This window comes from Geotrypetes seraphini, chromosome 9 (assembly GCF_902459505.1).
Source record: "Geotrypetes seraphini chromosome 9, aGeoSer1.1, whole genome shotgun sequence".
NCBI lineage: Eukaryota > Metazoa > Chordata > Amphibia > Gymnophiona > Dermophiidae > Geotrypetes > Geotrypetes seraphini.
In genome coordinates this window covers 74,577,483-74,595,433 of record NC_047092.1, presented here as the reverse complement: position 1 = coordinate 74,595,433, position 17,951 = coordinate 74,577,483, and the positions used below count along the sequence as shown (strand labels likewise).

The following is a 17,951-nucleotide window of genomic DNA, read 5'->3' as shown; positions in this document are numbered from 1 at the left end:
CTGTGACACTGTCCCCGTTGGTGAGGAGCCGGTCAAGGATCGCCTGCTCCCTGGTGGGTACCATCTGTTTGAGGTGTGCTCCTCGTATGGAGGCTAGTAGCCTCTTAACTGTCACTTGTTATAGCTGATAGTTTGTTCCAGTCCACATCGGGCACATTGAAGTCTCCCAATAGCACTGTCTCTCCACGCAGTGTGATGGTCTCAATGTCTTCAATTAGTTCTTGGTCCGCATCGTCCAAGGTGGAATCTCTTCCTCTTGCATGGTCTCCCCTCTGTATTGCTGCGAAATGTTTTGTCCTCTTTGATCTTGCCCTTATAACCCTTGAAATTGCCTCTGTCCCCTTTGGTTTTTGCGCGATTACTTACCTCAGGCTCCAAGATGGAGTTACTTACCTACTAGACTGTAGACATTGAAAAGCAATGGGGATAGCGGTGACCCTTGCGGCACACTGGATGGATTGCTCCAGGTATTGGAGAGATCATAATTGAAATGTACTTGATAGGTACGGGACATAAGGAAATAAGTTCAACACCTCATCCGATACCAATAGCGTTTAGGCATTGTAGCATTTTCCCATGGTCTACTAGATCAAAGGCAGAGCTCATATCAAAGTGCATGATCAGGGCATTGAGGCCCTTGCTAAACACTAGATGCAGATTATCTAAGATAGTCATAATTACTGTTTCTGTGCTGAATAAAGATCTAAAACTGGATTGAGTTTCATGTAGAAGAGAGAACTGATTAAGATATTCCATCAATTGGGTGTGTACCAATCCCTCCATGATTTTTACAATAAATGGAATGGATGCTACTGGTCTGTAGTTGGTTACTAGAGCTGATGATTCTTTACTATTTTTTAGGATTGGGGTTATTATTATGTGACCGTTATTAGTGAGGAGCTTCCCATTGTTTAGGTTATGGGCTAAGTAGTGTAACCCCGCATGCTTCATATGAGTTTGGGTATGAGAAGAATATGGGAAGCTGAAACTCAGACTTCAATCAGAGAAGCTCAATGGGATTATCTTTGTTTGACAATTAAAAGACCTCTTATAGACAGTGTCTACTTCTTTCTGCATAAAGCTCTATGGACTCACTCAGAATAAGTAAAATAAAGAAAGAAGAATTGCGTATTTGCTGGTCCTGTGGAGAGAGCATAGATACTTTTCAACATATGATCATGTCTTGTCCTAACCTTCAATCTTTTTGGAGCAAAGTCTGGGATCGCATTGCCACTGTTACACAATACTGACCGGATTAGTCCTACAAATTTTTAGTATATCGATCTCTTTACCTCCTAGATTCTTAAATGATTGTTTTATATTATTGTTATCACTGTGTTGCAAACTGCATTTAGAAAATGGAAAAACAACACCTTGGTATTTTTCTATTTTGGGTTGGAACTCCTTCTGTCTCATGGGGCACTAAGAAAGGAAAGAATCCTTATAAAAAAAAAGTGTTTGACAGCCAGTTATGGACTATTATAAGATATAGGAGGTTTTTTTTTTTTGTTATTGCTGATAGATGTACAGTATCTAGTGATACCTCCTGTTCCAACAAGGATGATATGATACTGACAATGTGACATTGGTTTTCTTTTTGCTAGTTTCTGATTTTTTCCTGTTTTGTTTGTTTGTTCATAAGAGTTAAAATTTCTTGATAAAACCTAAAAGATTACTTGAACAAAAAAAAAAAAGAAGTAATGTGCGAGGTATTTTGTCAAAATCCAGAGTTGGGAACAAAATGCAAATAACACCACAATTAATTATACCTCCCCCCCCTTAAAAATTGGTGCTTGTGGGGAATGCACCTATCAATCTATCTGGAGTAAGGTATCATCTGGTAACAATTTATATGCATTTTCATTTATTGAGACACAAATAGATGCCTTCTTTACACAGCTTTGCTCAATTCTTCACCCAAGTCCTATTCTAAAAGAATAATAAACTTACAATTCTTACATTTTTTTACCCCAGTAAATTGGGCTTTTGTCCCAATGGGTCAGTTTGAAAATATTCCCCTAATTGTTTGTGCAAATGTGTAGGTGAATTTATCTAAATCACAGATAACAATACTTCTTAAAATACACTGGTAGTACTAAGCCTTGTTAAATAAGCTCCCATGTGCAAAAGCCCAGTTTACTTTTCATTCATAAGTTTTGCACTAGTCTTCAAAAATAATTTTTCTTTGCAACTTACCATGGGTACAAAAGACATGGCCACTTGCACCTGCTTTTTTCCTGCAAACATATTTTTGCTAGAAAAGTGTTCAAAAAGACTTAAAAAGGCCAACTTTGCATATACTCTTCTTCTCTTACCTAAACACATGTCTTATACTGGGAACAACTCATCTCAGTGCAACTGAAATTCTGTGCACTGTAGAACAACACAGAAGATTCTGAGAGTCTACTCAATCTCCTTGGTTGGTTCTTTTTATGCACTATTCACGCAATCTGCCTTTACAGAGTGCATCAAAGTAGTGAGTATGTGTACAGCATCTTTTACAGGGATGGCAATGTTCAGGCAGCCAATTAACACTAAGTAAAATGCTTTTTATCCTTGTAAATCGTTTAGAAAATTGACCTCCCTTTTATTAACCAGATTTCACTGTGCAAATTAAATTAAATTGCATTTACTTATAGGTTATACCTGTATGGCTTTATATTTCAATGAGAAACAATAGCTGACACAGGAAAAAAAAGAAGCTACAATTTTACTATTACTTGTACCTTCTGTAGGACATCCAATGCTGTCAGTACTGCTTCCTGCAAACTTGTCAGTACTGCTTCGGTAAAAGATGGTAGGATGAAGGGCGAGGCATCTGAACTGATAGGGACTGATATAGACCCATGTAATATTATCCCCAGTTTCTGAAGATCATCCATGCTAAAACCAGTCCTGATGTGCTGGTAGAGAGCTGGGAATATTTGAACTAAAGCTGTGAGGAAGGGCTGGCTGGGAATGAAAGTTAATTTATCACAAGTAGTTGGAGGTTTTGTACTTTCTGTACCAATCTTATACCAGGTATTCCAAGCTGCCCACCAAAGTGCAGAATCTTCAATCTCATCCACTACAACAGGGAGTTCGGACACAGTATATCTGCTTAGCTTATCTCCAACAGGGTCCATTCTCATTAATGGTCTGCCTGGACCACAAGCTGTTATTGGTCCTAATAGGACAGGTATTGGAACATTAATTCCAGGCAATGATTCAGGTTTATCAGAATCCCGGCCAGGGCTCACTATTTGTAATATTTCTTGGAAGCTTTTCAAAGCAGCCAGGGAGACTTCATTATTTTTGCTGAGTGCTGCTGATTGTATGTGGTCCAATAAAACATCCCAAGCCTTGGAAAAATCACCTACATAGAAAAGAAAAAATATGTATCTATAACCAAAAGAGCAATTTACAATAAAGATGCATATTGTCAGTTTCTGCATTGTGAGGTCTTCTAAAACCAGAAAATGCAATGAGCATATCATTGTTCGCACCTTTTGGTTAATCCTCTCACATTTAAAAACAAATCTGAGAAATTAAAAATTCACAATGAGAACATTTTCAGTGTTGTATTTTACATGTATGTAACATTTTTTTTTTTTTTTTTAGAATACACCTGAAAAATCTATTAAAATAGGCAGTAACAATTTCTATTTTTCTTTTGAATATTTTATTAAATTTCAAAAATTTAGCAATGCAATGTATAGGTTAATAAACAGACAGTAAAGTGTGAAAGCATATACAACTTAAGTAGTAATTTCAAATGAAGAAATCAGTCTATTAAATTCAGTCTGATACTATAAAGGAACTGGTATTTCATATAGATTTCTCATTTTAATATTATAAAGTCACATATTTGGGAAGTTTCTGGCAACCAAGAACCTCTCTCTCTTAGGGCACCTTTTACAAAGCCATGGTAGTGAATCTCCTGCAAGAAATGCACTGAACCCCATAGAAATTGATTGGGCTTCGGTGCATTTACTGCAGGGGATTCACTACTGAAGCTTTGTAAAAGAAGCTCTTCATCTATATATATAAAATCGGAGGTATGTGTGTATGTATGTGTGTGTGTATGTGCCGCGATCACGCAAAAACGGCTTGACCGATTTGAACGAAACTTGGTATGCAGATCCCTCACTACCTGGGGTGATATGTTCTGGGGGTCTCGCGGCCCACCTGCACACGTGGGCGGAGCTACAAACAGAAAATCAGATTTCAACCATTCAAGTCAATGGAAAAAATGTAAAAAGCTGTGGGACCGATTTGAACGAAAATTGGTATGCAGATCCCTCACTACCTGGGGTGATATGTTCTGGGGGTCTCGCGGCCCACCTGCACACGTGGGCGGAGCTACAAACAGAAACTCAGATTTCACCCATTCAAGTCAATGGAAAAAATGTAAAAAGCTGTGGGACCGATTTTTTTTTTATTTTTATTAATTTTAAACATTATCATTTATACAAATAATAATACAAGGAACATAATATCACAATCTTCAAGAATTAAAGAGTTAATCTTACATTACTTTCATTGTCCTCAAGTCCTCATTACGGGGGATTATCCTGATCTTAACTTCAATTATAAACAAAAATATAATCAAGATCTTAAGACTAAGATCAATTTAACAGTGCATAATTCTACTGAACTCATATTACAATTAAATCAAGTGGCAATTACTTGTGTTTCGTGAAGTTTTAGAAACTGCTCTAATTGTATAGAATCCCAAAATATATAATCATTCTCCTTAAATTTCACTAAACATTTGCATGGAAACTTTAAATAAAAAGTAGCCCCCAAGGCCAACAATCTTGATTTTAAATTCAAAAATGACTTTCTTCTAAGTTGTGTAGCCTGGGCTACATCCGGAAATATTAACACATTATATCCACAAAACTTTGCTTGCTTATTTTGAAAATAAGCCTTCATAATTAAAGATTTATCTAATTCCCTAGCACAAGTTATTAATAACGTAGACCTAGTTTGGATTACATCTTGTGAATCTTCCAAAAAACCTGTTAAATCAAATTCTATCTGTTCCAACTGATCTAATCCCATTTCTGCCGAAACTTTCTTTCTCTGTGGAATATAATACATATTTGTTATTGGCAAGGAATCTGGATCTGCCAATCCCAAAATTTCTTTAAAATACTTACGAATCAAAATCTCTGAAGTCAATAAATGGGTTTTTGGAAAGTTGACAAATCTTAGATTCCTTGCCCTAAGTAAATTCTCCATTTTTTCAAACTTTGTATAGGTAATATGTGAATCTTTAAGGACAGAAGATGACAAAGTTTGTAATATTGATACTTGCGATTCCATAATCAGAGAACGTTTCTCAACAATTTTCAAATTTGAATCAATATTTTCTAATTTAGTAACTACCTCTTTTGAAAATTTAACATTTTGTGTTACCACTGATGTTAATAACTCTTCTACTCTAACATTTATTGACCATAAATCTTTAAGGGAAATTTCCTGTGGCTCATTCCGGGTTTCTAATGGAGCAAAAGCCTCTCTTTGAAAGGAGATAGCTTTAGGCATTTCCTCATAAAATAATGAAGAAGATGCCTCCTGCTCCATAGGAACCTCAGTTTGAGAATTGGAACCTCTTTGGGAATCCAAACCCACAGCTATTTTTGGTAGAGGAGGAGGAGTTCTTTCCAGAGGGCTAAGCGATGCCCCTGACAAAGATGCAGCATCCTGATTACCTCCTCTGACATCGGAAGACATAAAATGTCTATCTATAGGGCCAACTATTACTGGAGTCGATACTTTGGGTTTAGCTTTCCTTTTCCCCATTTGATTAATTATACAACTTACTAACTTACTAGCATACAGCTCCAGCAATCCTTTATCCAATGTCTCCCAGTGTCTCCAAAGGGGCGTGTCCTAAGGGGCCTGCGGCCGCGCCGCAGTAGCAGCGTCCTTTTCACTTGCTAGTGCAGGACCCGGCTGACGTCAGGGCTGTTGTCTCCGCGGGTGCCCGCCGAGATTCGGGACCCGAAGACAGCCACTCACGATGTAGTCAGAGTGCTGCTGTCGTCCGGGGCTCAGGAACACCTCTGGAAACGCTGCACCTCTCACAGGTAACCCCCACAGACAGGCAGTAGCGGCGTCCTTTTCACTTGCTAGTGCAGGACCCGGCTGACGTCAGGGCTGTTGTCTCCGCGGGTGCCCGCCGAGATTCGGGACCCGAAGTCAGCCACTCACGATGTAGTCAGAGTGCTGCTGTCGTCCGGGGCTCAGGAACACCTCTGGAAACGCTGCACCTCTCACAGGTAACCCCCACAGACAGGCAGTAGCGGCGTCCTTTTCACTTGCTAGTGCAGGACCCGGCTGACGTCAGGGCTGTTGTCTCCGCGGGTGCCCGCCGAGATTCGGGACCCGAAGTCAGCCACTCACGATGTAGTCAGAGTGCTGCTGTCGTCCGGGGCTCAGGAACACCTCTGGAAACGCTGCACCTCTCACAGGTAACCCCCACAGACAGGCAGTAGCGGCGTCCTTTTCACTTGCTAGTGCAGGACCCGGCTGACGTCAGGGCTGTTGTCTCCGCGGGTGCCCGCCGAGATTCGGGACCCGAAGTCAGCCACTCACGATGTAGTCAGAGTGCTGCTGTCGTCCGGGGCTCAGGAACACCTCTGGAAACACTGCACCTCTCACAGGTAACCCCCCTGTGGGACCGATTTGAACGAAACTTGGTATGCAGATCCCTCACTACCTGGGGTGATATGTTCTGGGGGTCTCGCGGCCCACCTGCACACGTAGGCGGAGCTACAAACAGAAAATCAGATTTCACTCATTCAAGTCAATGGAAAAAATGTAAAAAGCTGTGGGACCGATTTGAACGAAACTTGGTATGCAGATCCCTCACTACCTGGGGTGATATGTTCTGGGGGTCTCGCGGCCCACCTGCACACATGGGCGGAGCTACAAACAGAAAATCTGATTTCACCCATTCACGTCAATGGAAAATATGTAAAAAGCTGTGGGACCGATTTGAACGAAACTTGGTATGCAGATCCCTCACTACCTGGGGTGATATGTTCTGGGGGTCTCGCGGCCCACCTGCACACGTGGACGGAGCTACAAACAGAAAATCTGATTTCACCCATTCAAGTCAATGGAAAAAATGTAAAAAGCTGTGGGATCTCCAGTTATTTTACTTAGCAACCTTGACCCACCAAAACTTTGCAATGGCACAAGGCTTTGTGTAAAGAGGTTACTGGCCAATGTAATTGAAGCGACTATCTTAACCGGAAAGGGACAAGGTGAAACCGTATTTATCCCGCGGATACCACTTATTCCAACAGATCTTCCTTTTCAGTTTAAGAGATTGCAAATTCCAGTGAGACTTGCATTCTCTATCACAATCAACAAATCACAAGGACAGACTATTACATACTGTGGAGTGGATTTAAGATCCCCCTGTTTTTCCCATGGACAACTCTATGTTGCTTGCTCAAGGGTGGGTTCACCCAAGAATGTATATGTTCTTGCTCCTGGAGGTGAAACTAAAAATGTTGTTTATAATCAAGTTTTGTGTTAGTTGTATTGTATTCATTTTGTCAAATATTTCACTTTATAATTTGAATATTGTACTTTTTATAAAGCTGTAAAAAAATAATTTCATTCACCACTATAAAGTAACTTTATTTGAATCCATTTACAGTGTTATTGCTATAATTAAATACCCGTGCAACGCCGGGGCATCAGCTAGTTTGTAAATAAAGTGACTGGCATGCTATCGTGTTTTTAGCCTAAACAACTCCTTGATTATATTATGAATAAGACAAGTTCTTTCAATGTTCATAGCGAAGGAGTCCTTTTACTAAGCTGCGTTATTAAAGTGGCCTTTTTCACATGCTGAGGCTATTTTTACCACAACCAAAAAATTGCTAATTTTCCCAATTAATGGCCATGTGCTAGTGCTGCCTGATTCAGGAAAAACAATTTCGATTCGATTCAGCCTACTGAATTGGTTTTTCGATTCGATTTTCCTGCCCAATTGGGTGTTTTTTTCAAACATCCTGATGGGTTTATTTTATAGCCTCTTCACCCCCTTTGCCTTCTCCTAACCACACTGGTGCTGTGGTGTAAACAAAATAAACAAACAAAAAACACTTTTCCTCTCTCTCTTAATTCCTAGCCCACGTTTGCGGTCTAACACCAGCTCTGGAAGGATACACGTTTCAAATCTGACATATTGTAATCACAAAATGGAAATTAAATTAGTTTTTCTACCTTTTGTTGTCTGGTCATTATTCAAATCTTGGTCCCAGGCTCTGGTTATTTTCTGATAACTTGCTTAACAGGGTCTCCTTCTTTCTTCTTTCTCCCTGCTAACCATCCATCTTCCATCTCTGTCCTCCCCTTCTGTTTCCCTTCCCTCCTCCGGAGGTCTGGCATCTTTCTTTTTTTTCATCTCCATCCACAAATCCACCTTTTCTTAACTACCCTTTCATCCAGCATCTCTCCCTCCTTCCCCACCACCCCAGGGTCCACCATCTCTCCTTTTCTTTTCCCAACTACCCTCCTATCCAGTATCTCTATCCCCCCTCCACACCATCCCTTGTGTCCAACTTCTCTCCCTTTCTGTTCCTTCCCTCCCTAAATCTCATTGCCCATCATCTCTCCCTCTCCTCTATTTTTAGACCCATAATTTCTTCCCCCCCAAAGTCTGGCGCATGCACATCTCTTTGAACCCCCCTTTCTTCCCTCCGTGTACCTCTACACCAGGGCCCCCCTCCCCTGAAGGTCTGTCCCCCCTGAAGGCCTGCACCTCCACCTTGAAGGCCTGTACCCCCATCCCTGAAAGCATGTCCCCCCCCTTGAAGGCCTGCCTGTTCCCCCTGAAGGCCTATGCCACCATCCCTGGCCTGTCCCCTCCCTTAAAGGTCTGCATCACCCCTTAAAGGCCTGTTTACTCTTTAAAGGCCTGCACCCCCCCAAGGCCTGTCCCACCCACTGAAGGACTGCCCCCCCCGAAGGCCTACCTGTCCCCCTTGAAGACCTATGCCACCATCCCTGGCCTGTCCCCCCTTTGAAGGCCTGCTCCCCCCTTTAAAGGCCTGTTCCCCCCTTGAAGGCCTGCACCACCCACCCCAGCCCTAAATGAGGCAGGACGTTAAAATAAAGTGTCATGGGAACCCTTGAAAAAGCCACATTAAGTGGCGAAACGGGTTCCCATCAGGCTTATCAGTACTCTGTACTAGTGCTGCCCGATTCACGATTCGAATCGATTCAATTAAAAATAAAAATAAAAAAATATCGGCCTCCCGATTCAATGGCCGACCCTTCCCCTGTGCCTTCCTAAAACAGAAACTGCAGCGCTGCCTCTTGCTGGCCATCTGCTGTTGTTCCTGCTTGAGGGGGGGGAGTGTCGGTCAGAAAGGCCTCCCCCAGCTTGCCCGCTCTTGGCTTACCGCTCTTACCTCCCCCAGCTTCCCCGCTCTTACCTCCTTACTGCTAATAGGGCAGCTTGCAGGCTCGCCAGTGTTATAGCGATCCCTGCAGCTGCCCGTGGTCCTCATCGGCACGTTCTTCCTGCTATGTCCTGCCCCTGCTCTGATGTCAGGGGCAGGATCGCAGCAGAGAGAACATGCCGTTGAGGACCACGGGCAGCTGCAGGGATCGCTATAACACCAGCGAGCCTGCAAGATGCCCTATTAGTGGTAAGGAGGTAAAAGCGGGGAAGGTGCAGGCTGCGGATGGAGCAGGCGTTCGTTCGCGGCGGGGGGGAGGAGAAAATGTGCCTTTGCGGCGGGGGAGCAGACGTTCGTTTGCGGCAGGGGGGGAGCAGGCCTTTGCGGTAGGGAGGAGGAGAAAATGTGCCTTCGCGGTGGAGGGAGCAGGCCTTCACGCGTGGAGGAAGGGAGAAAGTGCCTTCCTGGGGGGAGCAGGCCTTCGTGGGGGGAACAGATCTTCATGGTGGGGAACAGGTCTTTGTGGTGGGGAGCAGGCCTGCAGGGAGGCAGGCCTGTACAGAGGGAGGAGGAGGAGGAAGGAGTAAGAGAGGGGAGGGGAAGATGTCAGACCTGGGGTGAAGGGAAGATAGAGACCAAAAAGAGGGGGAGGAAAGCAGAGGAGAGGTGCTGGACTAATGGAGGGAGAGAGAAATGCAAGACCACAAGGGGAAGGGTACAAGAGGGACAGATACTGTTCTAAAGTAGGTGGGCAAGGTGCAGGATGGCAGGAGCGATAGTAGGAGAAAGCCTGTACCTGGGGAAGGGGATACAGGAGGTAAGGAAGAGAGAAAGAAGAAGCTGGATATGGGGAGAGATAAGATGCTGGGCATGGAGGGAGCATAGGAACAGGGACACAGAAGAGAGATGCTGGATGAAAGGGTAGATGAGAAAAGGAGAGATGGTGGATCTGTGGATGGTGGGGTCCATCGCTGCAGTTGCGGGAGGATGGAAATGAAAAAAAGGAAAGATGCCAGACCTCCGGGGAAGGAAAGGGAAACAGAAGGGGAGGACAGAGATGGATGGTTAGCATGGAGAAAGAAGAAAGAAGGAGAGCCTGATCAGAAGACAACCAGACCAACATGGGACCAACACGATTGGAAAAATGACCAGACAACAAAAGGTAGGAAAAATAATTTTATTTTCTGTTTTGTGATTACAATATGTCAGATTTGAAATGTGTATCCTTCCAGAGCTGGTGTTGGACCGTAAACGTGAGCTAGGATTTAATAGAGAGAGGAAAAGTATTTTTTGTTTGTTTATTTTGTTTACACCACAGGACCAGTGTGGATAGGAGAGGGCAAAGGGGGTGAAGAGGCTATAAAATAAAACCACCAGTACTGGATTAAAATATCCTTGGATTAACAAATACTTATTCAAGAAGGTTTTTGAGACTATTGATTTCCACTATCTCATTGAGTACCCTTTAGTGGGATTTATTTTGCATTGGAGGATTGTCTTGAAGAAATCCCACACACCATCTTTCTGGTTTCTCTTAGTGGTGCCAACTCATCCCTCATCTCAGGCAGCAGATTGCCTTGAGCCGCCTCTGCTGTAGCATACTACCTGGTCTGGACTAAACCTCATAGAAAAGTTCTCTCAACTCTGGTTTTTCACCCTCAGCATAGCTGCCTCCAAGAGAACCATCTTCACTTGGCTAGCGGACTGTATCTCCTTCACATATATTCAGGCTGGGCTGATGCTGCAAGGCTGTGTAACAGCCCACAATTACAGACTATGGCTACCTCAATAGCTTATTTTTGCTATATATCTATTGAAGACATCTGCAAAGCAGCTACCTGGGTCCTCAATGCATACATTTACCTCTCATTACTGTTTAAAACACAACTCCAGAAGAAAGAGTTATTTTGGGCAAGCAGTTCTGCAGAATCTATTCCCTACCTAAAGCCAACTTTCCCTCTGGCCCTGTTGGATTTTGCCAGGTTCCAGTAAGCTGATCTTTCTGCAGAAGATTCTGTCTTCAATTTTAAGACCCTCTGCTTATCTTTGTAATGGTCTTGGAGCCCAATAAGCTGATTCGTCTGGGCTCAAAGGGACAGTGCTTGCAGTCCTTCTGGTAATGGTTTATAAGTTCTTGAAATATCGCATTTAAACTACTACTACTTTCCATTCAGTCGTAATTGACCCTTGGATACTCTGTAGGCCAGTCCTTACCATGCTTCCCTGTTTTCCCACGGCTTCTTTCAATTGCTTAATGTTCATTCCCATGCCATTCTTGATGGCATCCAGCCAATGGGCCTTTGGTCTCCCCCTACTTCCTTTTACTACTGATCATTCCAAATAGCACCTCCTTTTCTAGTGAATTCGCACTCATCACATGTTCAAAATAGGTCAGTTTCTGTCTGGTAATCTTGCCTTCCAGGGACAACTTTGGGTTTATATGATCAAGAACATCTTTGTTGGTGATTCTCCTAGCTGTCCATAGGATTCACAGAAGTATTCTCCAGCACCACAGCTCGAAGGCATTGATTCTTCTTCTAGCTGCTTTCAAGAGCATCCATGTCTCACAGCTATATGTCATGATTGGGAACACAATGGCAGTGATTAATCTTTGTTTGATGGTAACTGAGATGTCCTTGCACTTCCATATTTGGTCCATGCTCACCACAGCTGCACGCCCCAGTGCTAATCGAAGTTTGATCTCTGATGTCAAACTGCCACTGTGATCAATGAAGGACCCCCCAAAAATGAAGCTGACAACCACTTCTATTTCTTCATTGTTGATCTTTAAGTGGACTTTAAGTGGTGGCAATCATGATTTTGATCTTCTTGATCTTCAGGTAAAGTCTCATCTTCTTGCTTTCTTCTTTCAGCTTCAGGATCAACTTGTTGAAGTCTTTTTCACTCTCTTTCAGCAGGGTAGTATCATCTGCATATCTCAGACTGCTGATGGTTCTTCCGCCTATTTTCATCCTAACACTTGAATCATCTAAGTCCAGCTTCCTCATGATTTCTTCTGCATAGAGGTTGAGATAAAAATGAGAGGATGAATCCTTGTCTTGTACCCTTTTTTGATTTTGAACCATTTGTTCGTACTGTAGCTTCTTGATTGCAGTAGAGCAATCTGATTAACCTGATCAGGTTCGCTGGCACTCCTACTTCACTCAGTGCGTTCCAAAGCTTGCCATGCTCAACACAATCAAAAGCTTTGGTATAATCAATGAAGACAGGAAGAGCTTCTTCTGGTACTCCCTCATCTTTTCTATGATCCACCTCGTTTGTGATGTGATCATGGGTCCCTTTACCTTTACAGAATGCAGCTTGGGCATCAGCAAGTTCTTGATCAAGGATGTTGCCCAAGTGGCTTTTGATGATCTTTAGAAGCACCTTGCTGGTGTGGGGATCAGGGTGATTGTTCTATAGTTGGTACAGTCCCTGGCATCACCTTTTTTCAGCAGTGGGATAAAAACTTATCTTCTCTAGTCCTTTGGCCATGTGCAGGTCCTCCAGATCTTCTGGCATAGTGCTGTCAGTGTGGCTCTTGGGACTAGTTAGAGCAGCTCTGCAGGGACTCCATCAATGCCAGGTGCTTTGTTGTTTGGCAGCTGCTTCAGCACCCAATCCACTTCATTTTCTAATAGGTCTGGTTCTGCTTCCTCTTGACTCCAAAGCTCTTCAGGGTAGTCAGGGCTGGTGCTGATGTATAATTCCTCTGTGTATTCTTTCCATATTTCTACTTGATGTCCTGTGGGTCGCTAATTTCATTTCCATCACAGTCTTTGATGGTTGATTGGCGTGCTGAGAAAAGCTTTTTGACTTGTTTCACCAGGGCAAATAATTCCCTGGGTGGCCTTTCTTATATGCTTCTTCGAGGTTCATGCATCGATTATTCAGGAAGTTGCTCTTTTCTTTCCTGGCTGCTCTTTGGAAGTCAGCAATGAGTTGCCTTGCCTCATTCAACCTGCTCTTAGCCTTTACCTCTCCTCTTATTGGCGATTTGGAGGGTGGTTGCAGTTAACCAGTTTCTACCACGTACTGGCTTCTTGTATGATAAGTGCTTTTGAGCAGTTTCAGTGATGATTCTTTTGATCTCTGCCCACAATTTGTCTGGGCCCCCCCTCCTTCCTGCCTGAGAAGGTTGAACCTCTTACTCATTTCGATTGCATACTGTACTGGGATCTGACATCAAACATCCTCTGCATGTCTGGATGCTTGATTTTGCATAGTCTGACACTGACTTTGGCTACAAGGTGTTGGTGATCAGAACCATGGGCTGTGCCTGGTAGTGTTTCTGCAGTAACAATTGATCCCTTCTATTTTTGATGGCAGATGTTGTAGTCAATTTGGTTGTGATGTTGCCCATTTGTGGATGACCAGGTGTAGAGGTACAGCTTTGGCTGGGTGAAGGTGTTGGTTATTCTAAGCTTGTTCTTTTGGCAGAACTGCACAAGGCAGTTCCCAGCTTCATTCCTCTCCCCTAGGCCATGTCAAGCAACCACTTCTGCATTCTCTCCTTCTCCAACTTTGGCATTGAAGTCACCCATAATGTAGATGATGCCCTTTCTTGGAGTTCTATCGAGTGCACTTTGGACCTGGGCATAGAGTCCTGCTCTGATGTGTTTGCTGTTGGTGCATGGACTTGGATGGTGGACACATTCAGAGGTTTCCCTCTGATGCGGATGGACATGATCCTATCATTGGTGTACTGGGGGCTCTCTATGCACCTTGTGATTCTTTTGTTGGCCACAATGGCAACTCCCTTTCTCATTTTTGTCTTACTGACTAATAAGTGGTGTAGTCGTCTGAGCTGTAGTCTCCAGTAGAGAATGACATGGAGAAGGGTTCCTGCGCAAAACCACAGCAAACCATGGTTAGTCCACGGAAATGGGAAAAATACAGCTGGTTTATGGTGGGAACTGGAAAAAGGCCTTCTACCATCCCGCAGGAGTAGTAAAAGGTCTTATTCTTGTGGCAAAAAAAAAAAATTGCACCAGGGTCAGCAATAGCGGCAATAACCCTCTCCCCATGGGTCAGCATCTCCACCCCAGCTCCCCTTGTGCCTACCTTATCCAAACGAGCCAGTCAAACCATGCTAAAAAATCTTCAGAGGCCTGTTCCGTCAAGGAGGGGCTTGTCGGAAGAAGGAAGGCCTCAGAACAAGCCTCTGAAGATTTTTCTACATGATGGGAGTTTTACCTGAAGGATCCAGCCGTGCCGATGATGAAAAATCTTCAAAGGCCTTTTCCGAGGCTTTTCTTCTGCTGACAAGTCCCTCCTCGATGTAACTTCCGGTGCATCCGGCGAGGGGCCTAAAGCACTGATTGGCCCAAATGCCTAAGGCCCTGCCCATAGGAGGGGCTTTAAGCAACTTGGGCCAATCAGAGCTTTAGGCCCCTCCCCTGTGCATTTCATTTTGTAAGAGGCAGGCCTGCCAGCTGGAGTGGGGTAGATGTCCCTCCGGCTGAACTTCCTGAATAATTTAGGGAAGAGTGGGAGGGTGGGTCAGTGTGTGTGGGGGGGGAGAGTTGGCCGATGGTGAGAAGGAGTGGTTAACCCTCCCACTGTGATGGTGGGGGGTACAGTCGTGGGATTGTATGAGCGTGGCAGGAGAGAGTGGGTCTCTCTCCTGCCACAATTTTCGATTTGGTTTTTTTTTTTATATGCAGGTATATTCTGTGCATATGCTGATTGCTACCACCAGCATCTCATCTCAAATAAATTTAGTGAGCCTACATGAACATCTGCGTACCTTATTTGCATGCAGGGTCTTTTGAGAATGACTCGCCTTTTTGAAATCGTTACAATAGTGACCTTGGTAGCAGCCCATTGGATTTTACCATGAAGTTTTGAGAATCTTCCCCTGAAAGACATCACCCACCTGTGTGCCTGAGTCAATCCTATTATCAACAAAGAAATTGATTAAATCTTGTTATCTGGCATCAGTGGCAATCTACAAGAGGTGGTAATCTAAAGCTGAATTTAACTGCTTCTGAACTACTGATTATTGCAGATTACATGATAAATATACAGTTGTACTTTCTATACATACTGCACGATTAAATAGTACCTAGAGATTGCAGTAAATATTTGCGGGTATTGAAAATTCTTGCTACTCCAGCCAAAGTTAATACCCATGTCTCAGCCCATTGCTTCTCTGCTGTGTCCCTGGAATGGTGGATGAGAATATTGCCGCCTCCAGACTCAATCTTCTCTTTGTCAGCTGTGGTGGAAGATTCTCGAACTTGATCCAGCAGATGAAATAGAACCTACCACATCCAGGTAGAAAACATCAGAATCATTTCTGTCCATATTAAATTAATACAACTGCACTATAATGAAAGTGAGAATTAGTGGGAAGTAAAAAGAACAAACTGATCACATATTCAGATTCAAACTAGTTACTATCCATCACAGTGGACTAAAATAGACTCAATTCACATACAATATCTAAAGAACATAAGGATTTGCCATACTGGGTCATACCGATGGTCTACTTAGCCCAGTATCCTGCTTCCAACAGTGGCCAATCCAGGTCACATGTATCTGGTAGAATCAAAAAAGTAGCAATGTTGTGATAATAGAATCACTTTGCCTTGGCAATTATTTTTTTTTTTATATATTTATAAATTTTAAAGTTTACAATATCAAAGATACCAAGTTTTTACAATCATATAGAAACACAAACATTCCTTTTCAAGCCCACAATACAGGAGAGGCATTTCAATATCCAATTAACAAAAATAAAGGAAAACTCAGAAATGGTTTTGATTCCAAAATAATCTTAACCATTCCCTACTATTTGGGAATCTTAAATCCACCTATATTCTCAGTAATGAGTCATTAATAAACATTAAAAAGAAAGTAATTTCTGTTCTCGAGATATTAAGAATTGTTGCAATTGAATTGGATCCCAAAATATATATTCAATGTCTTGTAATTTAACAAGACATTTGCATGGAAATTTTAAATAAAACGATGCCTCAAGAGCTAAGACTCTTACTCTTAATTTCAAAAATTCTTTCCTTCTTAATTGCGTAGCTCTTGAAACATCAGGAAAAATTCTGTCTAAATCTCCACAAAATTTTGTCAACCTATTTTTGAAGTAAAGTTTCATAATTAACATTTTATCTATCTCACTCATGCAAGTTAATACCATAGTGGACCTACTCTGAATAACATCCTGAGTATCTTCCAAAACTCTGTCAGGTTTATTTCACTTGCTACCAGGTGATCCACTTCCTGGTCGGATTGTATTTTCTTTTGTGGAATATAATAACAATTATTAATTGGGAAATTCTCTGAATTGGGTAATCTCAGTATTTCCTTAAAATATTTCCTTAACAGAATTTCGGAGGAAAGTAAATAAGTCACTGGGAAATTAACTAAGCGTAGATTCCTCGCTCTATGCATGTTTTTCAACATTTCTATTTTAGAATGTAACATCGTAGAATCCTTAACCGCAGATACTGAGACAGCTTGCAATGTATTACTTTGAGTTTCAACCATAGTTATTCTTTTTTCCAAAATACTTAAATTGGAATCCACATTCTCAAACTTTTGAGATATTGAATGTGAATAACTCACAGATTGTTTCAATGACTCTCTGAGAAACCCTTCAACTCTAGATATACCTAACCATAAATCCTTAAGGGTAATATCTTGTTTTTCTACCGCTAGTGGTTGATCTTCTACTACACCTGAAAAATCAAGTGGTCTTGCTCGATGCCTGCCCGATTTTCCTCCAAGATCAAGTGCTGCTGCAGGGGCACAGGGCAGCGTTCTGAATCTTCTCTGAGTGTCCCAACAGGTAACTGAATGCACTCCCAAAGACTCTGCAGGCAGCATTTCAATTTAAGGCAAAAATCACGAGCAGGGAAGACGGACCCGATGACGTCAGGGGTCCGTCTTCCTCCAAGATCAAGTGCTGCTGCAGGGGCACAGGGCAGCGTTCTGAATCTCCTCTGAGTGTCCCAACAGGTAATTGAATGCACTCCCCGCCTTGGCAATTCTATATCTCAAAATGTACTGTATATGTGTCTTTTATCTGAGGTCAAGTTATTGCAAAGTAAATATCGGAAACTCACCCAAATATGACAGCAGAGATCAGAAATGAGATTAAATAATCAAGCTGGCTTATTGAAAGAATTAATTTGATAATTACAAAGGAAAATTATTTACACACCAAAAATATGCATTACTGGAGGCTTTACAAGTAAATCACAGCTTGGATGACAGTAAACCTCTTCTAAGAAAACTACCTCTTAATCCTATGGATATCTAATCCCTAAGTAAATCAGTTTCTTCCTATAAATGCAACTAAATTCTTACATCAAATCAAAAGAAACCCATACATTACTCAAGTCTTTCTTTGTAAACAGTTTAGGATCCTGCAGCATTAGAAGGGGTCCTAATCTGGATCAGGCCTATCGAGCAACCCTCCCTTCTTCCCTCAATAGCCTTTTATGCATAAATTTTAGGCCATGTAATGGTGGAAAGTCCGAAAATTTCGTGCAGACATGTCTTCAGGGCACATATCCT

General features: G+C 42.4%; 1 protein-coding gene across 2 annotated transcripts in view; it reads right to left on the bottom strand.

Annotated features, from left to right (window-relative positions):
* The window catches only part of MON2 (MON2 homolog, regulator of endosome-to-Golgi trafficking), a 522,785-nt gene that overhangs the window by 151,112 nt on the left and 353,722 nt on the right, over positions 1-17,951 (bottom strand). For both annotated transcript variants that reach the window (XM_033958262.1, XM_033958263.1), the window contains exons 25-26: positions 15,481-15,679; positions 2,727-3,355 (exon numbers count right to left, since the gene is read on the bottom strand). In XM_033958262.1, coding sequence (XP_033814153.1) covers positions 2,727-3,355; positions 15,481-15,679 — 828 coding nt within the window. The remainder of the gene's footprint in view (positions 1-2,726; positions 3,356-15,480; positions 15,680-17,951) is intronic.